Source organism: Mus caroli, unplaced genomic scaffold (genome assembly GCF_978045245.1).
Source record: "Mus caroli unplaced genomic scaffold, Mus_caroli_1 scaffold_6, whole genome shotgun sequence".
NCBI lineage: Eukaryota > Metazoa > Chordata > Mammalia > Rodentia > Muridae > Mus > Mus caroli.
This window is the reverse complement of record NW_028227261.1, coordinates 19109409-19122029: the sequence shown is the minus strand read 5'-3', so window position 1 is coordinate 19122029 and position 12621 is coordinate 19109409. Positions and strand designations below refer to the sequence as shown.

The 12621-nt window shown below is 47.8% G+C and overlaps 1 protein-coding gene across 2 annotated transcripts in view; it reads right to left on the bottom strand.

The window, feature by feature from the left end:
* The window catches only part of Vwa5b1 (von Willebrand factor A domain containing 5B1), a 62072-nt gene extending 50066 nt beyond the window's left edge, over positions 1 to 12006 (bottom strand). Inside the window, exons 1-2 of one of the 2 annotated variants that reach the window (XM_021161535.3) lie at positions 11916 to 12006; positions 911 to 1072 (exon numbers count right to left, since the gene is read on the bottom strand). In XM_021161535.3, the coding sequence (XP_021017194.1) occupies positions 911 to 1049 (139 nt within the window). In that variant the 5' untranslated portion in view covers positions 1050 to 1072; positions 11916 to 12006. Of the gene's footprint in view, positions 1 to 910; positions 1073 to 3845; positions 3900 to 11915 lie in introns of those variants that run through there. The other variant, XM_029475849.2, reaches the window with a different exon arrangement.
* Positions 12007 to 12621: the final 615 nt, after the last annotated feature.

The window sequence follows — 12621 nt, the reverse complement described above, 5'->3', positions numbered from 1 at the left end:
GACTCAGTTTCCTTATCTGTAAAATGGGCACACTTGGCCCTTCTGAGGAAAGCTGAGGGGTTTTCTGAAAGCTTCTCAGTAACTTGTCCCCAGGGTCCCTAGGTGGGCCCTGTTTGCAGTCTCCAACTCTAGTCTCCCTCACACAGAAGAGGGAGGCCAACTGTTCACCCAAATCCTTGAGGAGGATAAAGTTCCCATGTGGGTTCCTATCAGGTAGTGTTGGCCCCCAGGGCAGCAGTGAAGTGGTGGCGGAGATTGGGGACAGGGACAGGGAGAATGGGTTAGCCATTAGGAGACTCCATTGCTTCCGATAAGAAGGGATCCTGGTGGGATGTGGTGGCATATGTCTGTAATCCCAGCACTTAGGAGGTGAGGCAGGAGGATTGCTGAGGGTTTGTGGTCAGCTAATACCAGAGCTATAGAGCTATATAGTAATATACTGTCTACAAAACAAAACCAACCAACCAACCAACAAACAAAACCCCCCTCCAACCAACCAATCAAATAAGCAAGCAAGCAAGCAAGCAAGAAAAGGTTTGAGAGAGTTAACCCCTGGCTGACCTCTGTCAGTCTTTGCTTAGGGAAGGAGAGGTGTGCAGTGGCCATCCCTGTCTTTACCCTGACAACCCCCGCAGTGAGGAGTCTTATCTACACTCCCCACCCATGCAGCTCATCCTCAAGCGCGGCTATTCCTCTACCCCGACCCCACAGAACCTGCATCTGCTCTCAAATCTCAGTTCTCCTTGCTTTCATCTCTCCTTCACTTTCAGACCTGTGGGTCAGACCTGGAAATCCCACTTTTGGGGCAAGGAAGCAGACACAGAGAGCCCCGTGTTAGCCAGCTAGTGAGGCATAGGAGGAGGCTCAGCGTACAGGGGAATTACCCAGGAAATCCACACAGGGGTCTTACCTTGGAAGGGCTGGGCCTCCAGGTTGCCGTAGGTGAGGGAGGCTGTCAGGCCCAGGGCATAGCCACTGACATAGGAGGTGACATCTGATTCCATGAGAGGCAGGGCTGCCCCTGTGAGGCAGTTCAGCAGGCCAGGCATTCTGGGACTTCTCTGCTCAGAGTCTACAAGAGACAGGACAGGTGCTGAGGGGAGACCCATGGCCTCCCAAGCCTAATTTTCCCATTTGAACGCCTTAAAAACTGGTGTTCCATGCTCTTCATCACCTTGGGACTTTAGAGTTAGTATCTTGAGAGAAGGGGACGTGGTCACCTGACATTTCATGTCATAGGTAGTAAGGCCATGAAGCCTTCTGGCATTCACCGACAGTCAGGGCCAGTGTGGAAGGGTCTGATCAAACAATGGAGACTTTCTTGTCCCCCTCCCCCCTCATGGTCTGTGCTTGGGTGGGAATGAGAGACTCAGTTCTCACCCCATCCCTGTAAATCCTTTGATCTCTGAGCGTCACATTTCTCTTCAAATGAAGGTACTGGGACAGGTCCCCAGGTCCCCTTCCTCTGGCTGCAGAGGACCAGCTCACTACAGCCAACACTTGTTTTGTGAGGGGTCTAAGTCACCAAAGAAACCAAAAAGACATCAGGAGGCTGCTGTTCTTCTGGGTGTGACTTTCTTGTCATGGCTAGGGCTGGGACTTCTCTGGGGAGAGCCCTTGAGTCTCTCCACCCACTTCCTTCTCTATCACCAGCTCCTAGGTCCCAAGGTACCATGTCCTTTTGTATCTTAGCTCTTCCTGGAGTCAAATACACTCTTCCTAGCTGAAGCCAGTGGCCAGCAGGCTAGCCCAGGGCCCCTGCCTAAGCCCCACCCCTCAGCAGTGCAGTTCAAACCTGCTTGGTGGGGCCTGCAGCTCCCCCTCCTCATCTCTGCCTTTGCCACACTGCCCGGAAGTCTGGCCCCACTCCCATCTATTAAGAACTATTTATTACATGTATATGAGTACACTGTCGCTGTCATCAGACACACCAGAAGAGGTCATCGGACCTCATTACAGATGGTTGTGAGCCACCATGTGGTTGCTGGGAACTGAACTCAGGACCTCTGGAAGAACTGAGCCATCTCTCCAGGCCCCACTCCCTTCTTTTATCTAGGAACTTTCTTCTCTTCCTTCTGAATTGTAGAGGTCAGACTATCTGTGGCCAGCATCCTTGAGCAGTCTCATCTCTCATACCCCCATCTTCTCTCCGATGTGATGTTTCTACCAGGTCAGCAAAGAGCGTGTTAAGTCCTGTGAGGTTGTTTTTAAACCTGGGCTCTGTACTTGTGTATGGGTAGGACCTAATTTATTCTCACTTGGTTTTTCAGAGCCAATGGAGAGAAAAGAGTAGCCAATTGTTTCATCCTTTCCACACACAGGCTTTCCGAGCGCCGTGGCTCTGAGGACCTCCCATGGAGCCAGGTGGGAAGCAGAGTGGGATACGTGTTGGAGTCAGGGGTCTCTCTGAGTTTTCCTCTCTCTGTCTGAGCCAGGCAAGGTTTCTACGGCTGGTGACCTTTTGCCCTCTGTTTGCCAGGTTATTTGATGAGAGCTGATTACTTGGCCCTTTCTTAGGGAAGGCTTTCTTGGTCTTGTCTGTGTCCGCAGTGAGATTGTCAGGTGCTCCATTCTTCCACCCGGCTACCCCCTCTCTGCCCAGTCCAGCATCATCTTTTTAATTATGTTCTCCCTTGTGGCTGGAGCCCAGACAGCTCTCAACTGGGCTTATCTCCTGACAGGCTGACTGATAACGGGAGCTGCGAGCGCACTGACGACTCCAGTGTTTTGTCTTCTGCCTTGGTGGCCAGAGCAGAGGCTGGCCTCTTGCAGAAGGCAAACAAAGATGGCGGACTTCATTTCCTGAGTGAGATACATTCCTCCCCACCCCACCCCCCACCTCCACCCCCACCCCCTGCCCTGCTCTCTGTGGCTCTCTTTCCTCATTCTCTCCCAGTTTCAATACTGTCCAGAATGTCTCTGGGGGAAATGCAGGCAGCACCAGATGTGCAGGGAACTTAGACTTGAGTCCATTCTGGGGTAGAGTGTAGCGAGGGCATCTTGTCCAGCCTACTGCCTCGCACCCAGAGAGTGGGTGTGGATGAGAGATCCTGCTAACAGGGGCCAGACTGACTCTAAAAAAACCCTGTCAATGCTGGCCCACAGTAAGGCCAACAGTTGGCAGCTGGGATGCCGGGAGATTAAAAGACTTCTGAACAGCAAAGGAAACTATTGTGTGAAGGAATGATCAAGAAAAGGAGGAGGGGAGAGAAAAATCTATCCATCCAATAGAGAGGGCTAGACTATGCACAATTCAAACCTAAACCACCAGAAATAAAAGGACCCAGTTGACAAGTGGGTGAAAGAAATAAACAGTTCTCAAAAGGCGAAATACAAACGGCCAAAAGAAGTTTTTAAAACGTTCAACTCCACCAGAAAAATGCAAGGCAAAACAACACGGTGTTTATCCCTCCTGTCTGTCAGAGTGGCTGTCATCTGGAATGTGTGTGTGTGTGTGTGTGTGTGTGTGTGTGTGTGTGTGTGTAGCATAGTGGGTCATTTAAAATTCATCAAGAAGGATCAAGTCACTCGACGGAAAATGGAGGCAGCCTGAGCTAGTGACATTAAATAAATTAAGCCAGTCACAGAAAGACAGATGCCATGTCTTCTCCTACCTGGGGTCCCCAGGTTTTATGTGGCTGTGTACAATCCTCTGTGTGTGTACTTATGTACCAAGAAAGGGGGAGCAAAATTGTCAACGGAGGACTCGGAGGCCCAGTGAGAGGAAGAGAGATAACAGGGTGCTTAATAGTGCACACATGTGCGAGAACTTGAAAGTAATAGTTATGTTTGAAAAAGAACCTCCCGGGAGAGGGAGACATTAAACCTTATAGGCCCTTACTCACATGCATTTCCCAGCACTGATAAACACCTACTGTGTTCCAGGTCCTCTATCAGCCTCTGAGGATATGAAGACAAGACAGAGATCGATCTCAGGGGTTTATAATCTTGTAACAGAGAAATCCAGAAGGCAAGAAGACACACACAGCGAGAGTTTATTAGGCACTGACGACGCGCCAAGCACATATATGGTCTGAATCATTCTTTGCAGCACTCAGAAGGTGTTGGTCTTTTGCTGACTGGACACTGAAGCTGGGAGAGAAACATATTTGGTCCTCGGTGGCATTAGAAGGTGCCATGATAGATGCCATGTCTGAGGTTCTTTTGGAAGGAGCCAGGGACCATTGGGATTTGATGTCTTTTCCTGGCTCCTTCCTCAACCTTGGCAACCAGTGGGCAGCAGGCTGCAGGAAATGCTGAGAGTCAGGGACCAAGCCATCCACACATCCCCAGGTCCATGTGTGAGAGACTGTGGCCTGCTCTGAGGATGGGATCTAGGACAGGCTGGGATTTCAGTACGTCAGGGTGTGTTAGTCCGTTTGAGAGATTATCTTGACTAGGTTAATTTTTGGTGGGAGAAAACCCACCCCCAAAGGGGGCAGTGTCATTTCTCAAGCACTGGTCCTGACCAAAATGGAAAGGAGGAAGCTGGCTTTATATGAGTACTCATGGTTTCTGTGAGGTCAAGGCTAGCCTGACCAACACAGAACATTCTAGGCTAGGCAGAACAAGCTAGGGCTTGTGAGACCTTGTCTCAAGGCAAACAAACAACCAAATGACATTTTTTTTTTCATTTAAAAAAAAAAAGAACAGGCTCTTACAGCATCTGCAGAAGCCAGGGAAGGCAGGAAGGAGAGAGAGATGTAATGACCAACCGGCCTGGGGTGCTAGGCCAGCTGTCTCTGGTGAAACGCTGGATGAGATCTCTACTTCAATTCTGTGTGGTTTTCCTTCTAGGGCATCAACACTGGCCTCTGGTAGCTTAGAAATTCTGAATCTCAAACGACGACCTTCTGCCTGGCCGGAGCATTGTTTGTATTTATGCATGGCTCAATAAATATTTATGAAGGAAAAGGGATGAATAAATATTAGCTGCCCATTAGCACATTAAAGGACACTTGGTACTGGGTTTCTGTGGGGAAACAGGCAGGTGTGACTATAGCTAATAGTGCAAGAGACAGATGGTAAGACGGAACATCTGGAGTCTGACCCCAGTCTTGTCACCTCCACAGCTGGTACCCCATGTTTCCCTGGAGTCGATTTTCAAGGGAGCAGTCGGAATAATTCATTGAAGGTAAGGATCCAGTCATGTGACTACCATGGATCAAATCTCCTGATGTGCTCAGAGGATCCTCAGGCCCTGCTGACTGCTTTTCTTGTGACTCCCCTGTGGTTTCTTCTCTCTGGCTATCCTGTGTCTCAGGTCTTCTGTACTGTCTGTTCCCACACCTAGACATATTCTTCCCTTAGACATCCACACAGCTTCCTCCCACTTTGGGCCTTTGCTTAGGCAGGCATATGTTTAGAGAGGCCCCCTTTGCGTGCTTCATTCAGTCTTGCAAACCCTTCCCCCACCTTTCTCTCCAGGACTTTCTCTTTGTGCTTTCTGGAGCAGTCTCATCAGCGTATACAGATGAATGTTTATTCTGTCTATCTCTTGGTATCTATTTCTCCTTTATAGAGCAGAGGCAGAGCCCAATTGTCCCATCACCAAATCCCAAGCCCCTTGAACCAGCCTTGCCCAGATAAGACATCGAGGAAACATTCATTATGCATTCGTTCAGAATCACAGCCCCAAGCTGCCACCAGTCTTCCTGAGGGAGAGAAGTAGCCACCAGATTCCTCCGTGACTTCTCTGAGGAACTCTTGAGGCTGAAGTCATTAGGTTCCATTCTCACGTGTGTCACTGAGTCCCTACACTCTGTAGCAAGGCCCAACTCTCTGGCAACAGATCATCATTTCTTAGAGGATGCTTGGTCAGTTTAGGTAAGTCTAAGTCCCCGGACCTGGCCATGATTCATCCCACTGAGTCTCCCACAGAGCCACCACCATGCCCTGCATCCCTTTCAGTTCCCCGGACTCTGCATCCTGGGTTAGACTGTACATAACCTGTACTCTCGGCAGGGAGGAGCCACTGAGTGGCTCCTCAGTGGCAGGGGGGACACAGATGTCTTTCCTGGTCCCTCTTACTGCTCTGGGAACACCATTCTTGTGCCCTGAAAAACCTCTCCTAGGGACCCCTGGTACCTTTTGGCTATCCCTTCCTAATGCTTGCTGTGTCCGAGGTCCCAGTCACGCATTCTGTGGCCCCTGACTCACAGCCTCTCTTTCCCAAGTCCTGCGTCATCCTGGCTCCGTTAGCATCTCTGGGGGACAAGAACAGGGCATCTGGCTCCTGAATTCTGTCTCGGCCCAGCATCCTTTGCTTCTTTCTTGCTTTGTCTCCCTTTCTGCCCTCACACCTTCAGCTGCAGACCCCACTGGTGACTGCTTGGCCCGTTCCTGCTCACAGCTTTCCAGACTCCCTTGCTGTGCTTCATTCTTAATTCACACACCTGTTCAAATACGTTGCTTTGTTTATCTTGCTTAATGTGTCTCTGCCCTCCTCTCTGTTTAATGTGGCTCTGCGTTCTCCTCCAGTATGATTCTAGAGGGTGGGATTTTGTTTTAGCTTGTTTAGACGGGATCTGTTACCTAGAGAAACATGTCGGCACACAGCAGATGCTTGGTGAATGGATGAAACCTACTCCGGGGGCCTTGAACATATAATTTGGCAGCATATTTTCAAAGCAGCTACTCTATCTTTCCTTAAAGTTGTTTATGATGTTTTAATTAGCATGCATGTGCACATGCACGCCCACAGAAGTCAGAGGACAACTTGAGAGGGTTGATTCTCTCCTTCCACCATGTGAGCACCAGGGATCAGACTCAGGTGGTCAGGTTTGGCAGCAAGCACCTTTCGCTCTCTAAGACACATTGTCAGCCCCTTCTATCCCTCTTACAGACAAAATACCAAAGCCCAGAGAGGTGAGAGGCGTGTTCAAGACCCCACAGCTGGGAAGTGATGGGGCCTGGAGTTGAACCCAAGCAGGTGGATCGTGGAGTCTGCATCCTTCACTCCGAGGACGCCGCTTTCTGCATTAAGCTTTCCTCTGAGCCTGAGTGGTCTCTTGTCTCTACCCCTACCTAAACCTGTTACTTTATTGTGCTCTCTGGATCACCTCCATCTCCTTCTAAGTCAGCAGTTCTCAACTCTCCCAATGCTTGTGTCTCTTTGATGCAGATCCAGACGTTGCGGTGACCTCCAACCATCAAATTATTTCTGTTACTACTTCATAACTGTAACTTTGCTACTGTACATATCTGATATGCAGGATCACTGATATATGACCCCTGTAAAAGTCATTTAACTCCCAAAGGGGTCTTGACCCACAGGTTGAGGACCACTGTCCTAAGTGGTCCTTCAACCCAAGCCTGGTTTCTTTTCAATCCTCTTTCATCAGCATACACGTTGAGTGTGTGCGTGCACACACATGCACACACCTCCATTTTGCCTCAATTGGCTTCCATTGTCTTTGTTCAATGGGGCAAGCCAAAAGCCCTGCACATTCTTCAAGGCTTTCTCCACTGGGTCATCACCTCTGACCAGTGTCACCTCCTGTACATCCACCTTCCTCTAGGCACTCTGATCTCCTCACTGAAGCCCCCAAAGGCTGATTTTTTGCCACCCTGGAACCATATTCTGGAATGATGGCTGCCACCTTCTCTGCCCTTCTCTGTTCACCATGCAAGCCCTACCTATCCTGTCCCGTCCTCCTTCATGAAGCCTGCATGTCGGTGTGTGTGAGGTGTGCGTATAGGTGTAGGTTTGTATGTGTGTGTGTGTTTGTGTGTATCTGTATGGCGTTTGTGTGCATGTGTGTGTATATCTGTATGGAATATGTGTATATATATGGACTGTGCATGTGTATGTGTATGCCTGTCTGTTTGCATTTCTGTGTGTATCTGTATGGAATGTGTGTGTGTTATATGAAGTATATGAATCTATATAGAGTATATGTGTGTGTGTGTGAAATGTGTGTATCTGTAAGGAGTGTGTATGTGTATTATATGGAGTGTGTATATCTGTATGGGATGTGTGTATATGTGTCTGTATTCATAAGAAGTGTATGTGTATGTGTATATCAGTATGGAGTATGTGTGTATATGTTTGTGTGTATATCTGTATGGAGTGTGTGTTTGTGTGTGTCTATATGGAATGTGGTTGGCCAGAGACAACCACAGGAATTGTTCCTGAAGATACCTCTTCTACCTAATTTTTTGAGACAAGGGCTCTCACAGTTACCTGGAACTTATCAGTTTGACTAGGCCAGCTGGCCAGCAAACCCCAGGGTCTTGCCTGTCTGTACTCCCTAAATACTGAGACCGTAAATACAAATCATGATGTTTGAACATTGTCTTACATGGTCTTCTAGTTAGGGTTTCATTGCTGTAAGGAGATCCCATGTCCAAGACAACTCTTATAAGGAACACATGACTCTGTGGGGTCATACCTAGCCATAGCGTAATGTAAAATACATTTAGTCCAACTTCAAAAGTCTCCATGGTCTATAACGTCTCAACAATGTTAAAAGTCTTAAGTGCAACATCTCTTCTGAGATTCATGCCATCTCTTAGCTGTAATCCCCTATAAAATAAAAAGGCAGATCACATACCTCCAACATCACAGGATATATATATATATATATATATATATATATATATATATATATATATTACCCTTCCAAAGATGTAATAGTGAGGAAATACTGGGCCAAAGCAAGACCAAAAGCTGGCTGCATAGACGCCAAACTCTGCATCTCCATGTCTGATGTTCAACTCCTTTCAGCTTTGTTGGCTGCAATACAATTCTTTCTTTTGGGCTGTTTCTAATTCCTGTTGGCAGCTTTCCTCAGCAGGTATTTCATGACTCTGGAATCTCTAATATATGGTATCCAAGGCAACTTCAATTTTACAGCTTCCTGTTCCAGTGTCTGGTAGCCACACAGGATCTCCTGGGCTCCACCAAAGGGCTGGCGTCACTTCTCCAGCTCTACTCTTTGTAGCACTCTAAGCTCAGGTAGATCCACTTCACTGCCACTGCTGTTCTTGGTGATCATCCCATGGTACTGGCATCTCCAATACCTTGGGGTCTTCCACTGCAACTAGGCTTCACCAATAGACTCTCATAAGCTCTCTTCATGGTGCCAACCCTCAACTTTTTTTCATGGTCCCTTCAGCCCTGAGCTGTCAACTGCAACTGAGGCTGCACCTTCACCAACGGCCTTTCCTGGCCTCTTATAGTACCAAGCCTCAGCTGCTCTCCATGACCCCTTCATGCCTTCAAAACCAGTACTACCTGGTGATTCTTACACATTACCAAGTCCAGCTGCCAGAACAATGTCTATCTCTGGAAGACAGCTTCTCTGTGCTTATCAGAAAACACTTCCCAGATTTCACCTCAGCCATGCTGGTCTCTTCTTAATCACTGCGATTTCTTAACTTCAACTAACCAGCATCAATTGTCCCAGTAGTCCCTTCTACTCTTTACTCTAAAGCCAGAACCACATGGCTGAAGCTGCTGAATCCTGCTTGGTGGGGAGGGAATACGCCCCACCCCCCACCCCTTGGTCTATTACATCCTTCACTGTCTAGGCTTGGGTGTCCTAGAACTTGCTCTGTAACCTGACCTTGAACTCAGATCTGCATGCCTCTGTGTCTTGAGGGCTGGGATTAAAGCCATGTATGCCATTCCTGGATCTAAGCCTTTCTTTACCTTTTCACAAGATCTTTATATGTTCTGGGTTGTAGTTTACTTCAGATATAGTCAAGTTGACAGATGACAATAGCCTTCGCAATCTGTCCGTTGTCAGTTTGACACATAATCATATCTCCTTATGTCTAAATGGAAACAATAGCCAGGTCATAACACCACCTAACATGATATAGCTGTCCCTTGTTCTCCTGCAAACACATAAACAATAAGCTTGGCTGGGTGGGGTCTTTCCCTGAGGTCACCAGTCCATTAATTCCATGTAATATCCTTGAACACAAGATTTACCTTCATTCTACTTCCTGGAGCCTCATTATTCTTTGAACCATACGTTTTGTATTTTTCCTTTCTAAGCTTGCTATACTTGATCAAAACATTCCTCATAAGAGTAAACTACAGGCTAATGTCTAAACTAGGCATTTTTGAGATTTCCTTTGCCAATGCAACTAATCTAAATCTCTTTACCCAATACTCAGACAGACTCTTCAGACAAGGACAAAAGACAGCCACATTCTTTATCAAAATATCACAAGAAAGCTCTACAGGCAACATACTGAAATTCTCTTCTGAAACCTTTTGAGCCAGGCACCCAGAGTTCAAATGATCCTCAGCATCAATGTCTTCCATATGCCTACCAGGATGTCCTATTAAGTCCCACTTAAAGCATCACATCGCTTTCCAAATTTAAAGTCCTCAAGTCTACATTTCTCCAAACAAAAATACAGTCAGGTCTATCACAGCAATACTCCATCTTGGTATCAGCTTCTTAGTTAGGGTTTCATTGCTATAAAGAGACAGCACGACCAAGGCAACTCTTATAAAGACAAATATTTAGTTGAAGCTGGCTTACAGTTTCAGAGGTTCAGTCCATTATCATCATGGCAGTGTGAAGGTAGACATGGCACTGGAGGAGTTGAGAGTTCTACATCTTGATCTGCAGGCAGCCAGAAGAGGACAATCTCCTGCAGGCATCCAGGAGGATGGTCTCTCCCACACTGGGTGGAGCTTGAGCACTAGAAGCTCTCAGCCTGCCTACACAGTGACACACTTCCTCCAATGAGGCCACACCTCTTAACAGTGCCACTTCCCATGGGCCAAGTATATTCAAATCACCACTCATGGGTTCCAGTAATCAAAACCAGGTCTTTTTGATTGCATGACAAACACTCTACTGGCTGTGCCATCTCTCCAGCCCCATGAAGTCTTTCTGGGCACTCTTGTCCTTCTGATGTTCTCTCTCCATGGCATCCACATTCCATGTCCCCTTGTCTGTCACATCCCACATTCCAAGGCACTGTAATCATTTATCATTTACAAGCTGATGACTTCTCTGAGAGCATTGGCTGTGACTTCTTTGTCTCTATCCCACTGTCCTCTGTCAGACTTGGTTCAGAAAAGGATCTCTCAGATTAGGGTTCACTTTACAAGTTCAGTCCTAGTATGTCACAGCTCACCAGAGGCCAACCTTGATGGGCCTCAGCTCTCTTTTCACAGTCCATTGTCCTGTCCTGGGCTGCTTCTCAGTCTATGCTGAGTATGGGAGAAGCAACGGGAACAGAATGGAGCAGGCAGAAGACTCCTGGAGCTTGCATCTCCAGTTGCGACAGGCAGGATGGTGAGCACTTACATCAGGGTTCCTGAGGCTCAAGGGTATCCACACTCACTTGCTAGGGGGAGTTTGGCATTTTAAAAAGAGATTTAGAAAAGACTGGGGATATAGCACATTGGTAGAGCACTTGCCCAACAGGCCCCTTTGTGCTGTTCCTACCACTGCCCCCAAAGGAAAAATAGCAAGCACAAAGACAGGAATTTGCCCTGGATGTGGCTAGGCCCTGTGTTCAGAACAATGCTGGACCTGTTAGAGGTTATAGCCCAGAGAGTCACTAGCAGAGTAATAAATGGCTCTGCTGTTCTGGTGCTGTGTGCCTTGAGTATCTAAGTTAATTCTCTGAGCCTTAGCTCAGAGTAGAGAAGTTCCCATGGATCTCTGCTGAAATATAGGCCTCCAATCAGTATCTCTGTTGGAAATGAAATCTGTTCAACTGCTATCAGCTTCACCCACTACTGTCCCAGACACGCCAGTTTGTCTCTGTCCTGGCATCCTGGAAGCCTGTTCTCCCCCCCCCCCAACCTGGCCAGATTCTCCCACCCTACACCATGCCTTAAAAGGCTGGCATCCCTTGGTTAAATTGGCTTAGCTTTGCTTATACCAGACAGACCATAAACTCATCACATGAATCAGAGCTCAAACCTACCCTCTTACCTCAGTTTTGGGGTTCCATTCCTCTTGTTATCCCTAGAAATCCCTTTCATTTCTTTAGGGAGGCTCAAGCCCAAACCACAGACTGGCAGCCAAATCCTTCCATCAAAGTGGGTCACAATTGATATGTTCTTAGAGTCTAAGTCAATTGTACCAAGCTTCTAGAACTCAAGGGTTCTCACATTCTGACTTCCACCCTTGAACTGTCCCTCTTCCAGGGTCACACATTCATATGCTGAACTCCCCGGTGTTGCTGGCTTACCCCAGGCACCTGGAGGAAATCTTTTTTTCCCCTCCAAGACAGAGTTTCTCTTTTGTAGCCCTGGCTGTCCTAAAACTCACTCTGTAGACCATGCTGGCCTCAAACTCAGAAATCTGCCTGCCTCTGCCTCCCAAGTGCTGGGATTAAAGGCACGAGCCACCACTGAAAGGTCCTGGAGGAAATCTTAGCTGCTCTTAAGGCCCCGCTCAAAGGCTCCCATTTCCTCAGAGCCCTCTGAGTCCTTTCTGCAGAGAGAGCCAGCTGGTTTCATGTCACATGTTTCCTTTGGATGTGTTGTTTCTTGTCAGAAGATGCACAAGGCATGCTTACTGCATGCGGAAGTCTGTCCCAGGCCTAGTGGACAGACAGAGGACAAGACAGACATGGCTCTTGTTCCCATACTTCATGTCCATCCAGGACACATTACCCTAGAAAACTAGGGGCAGG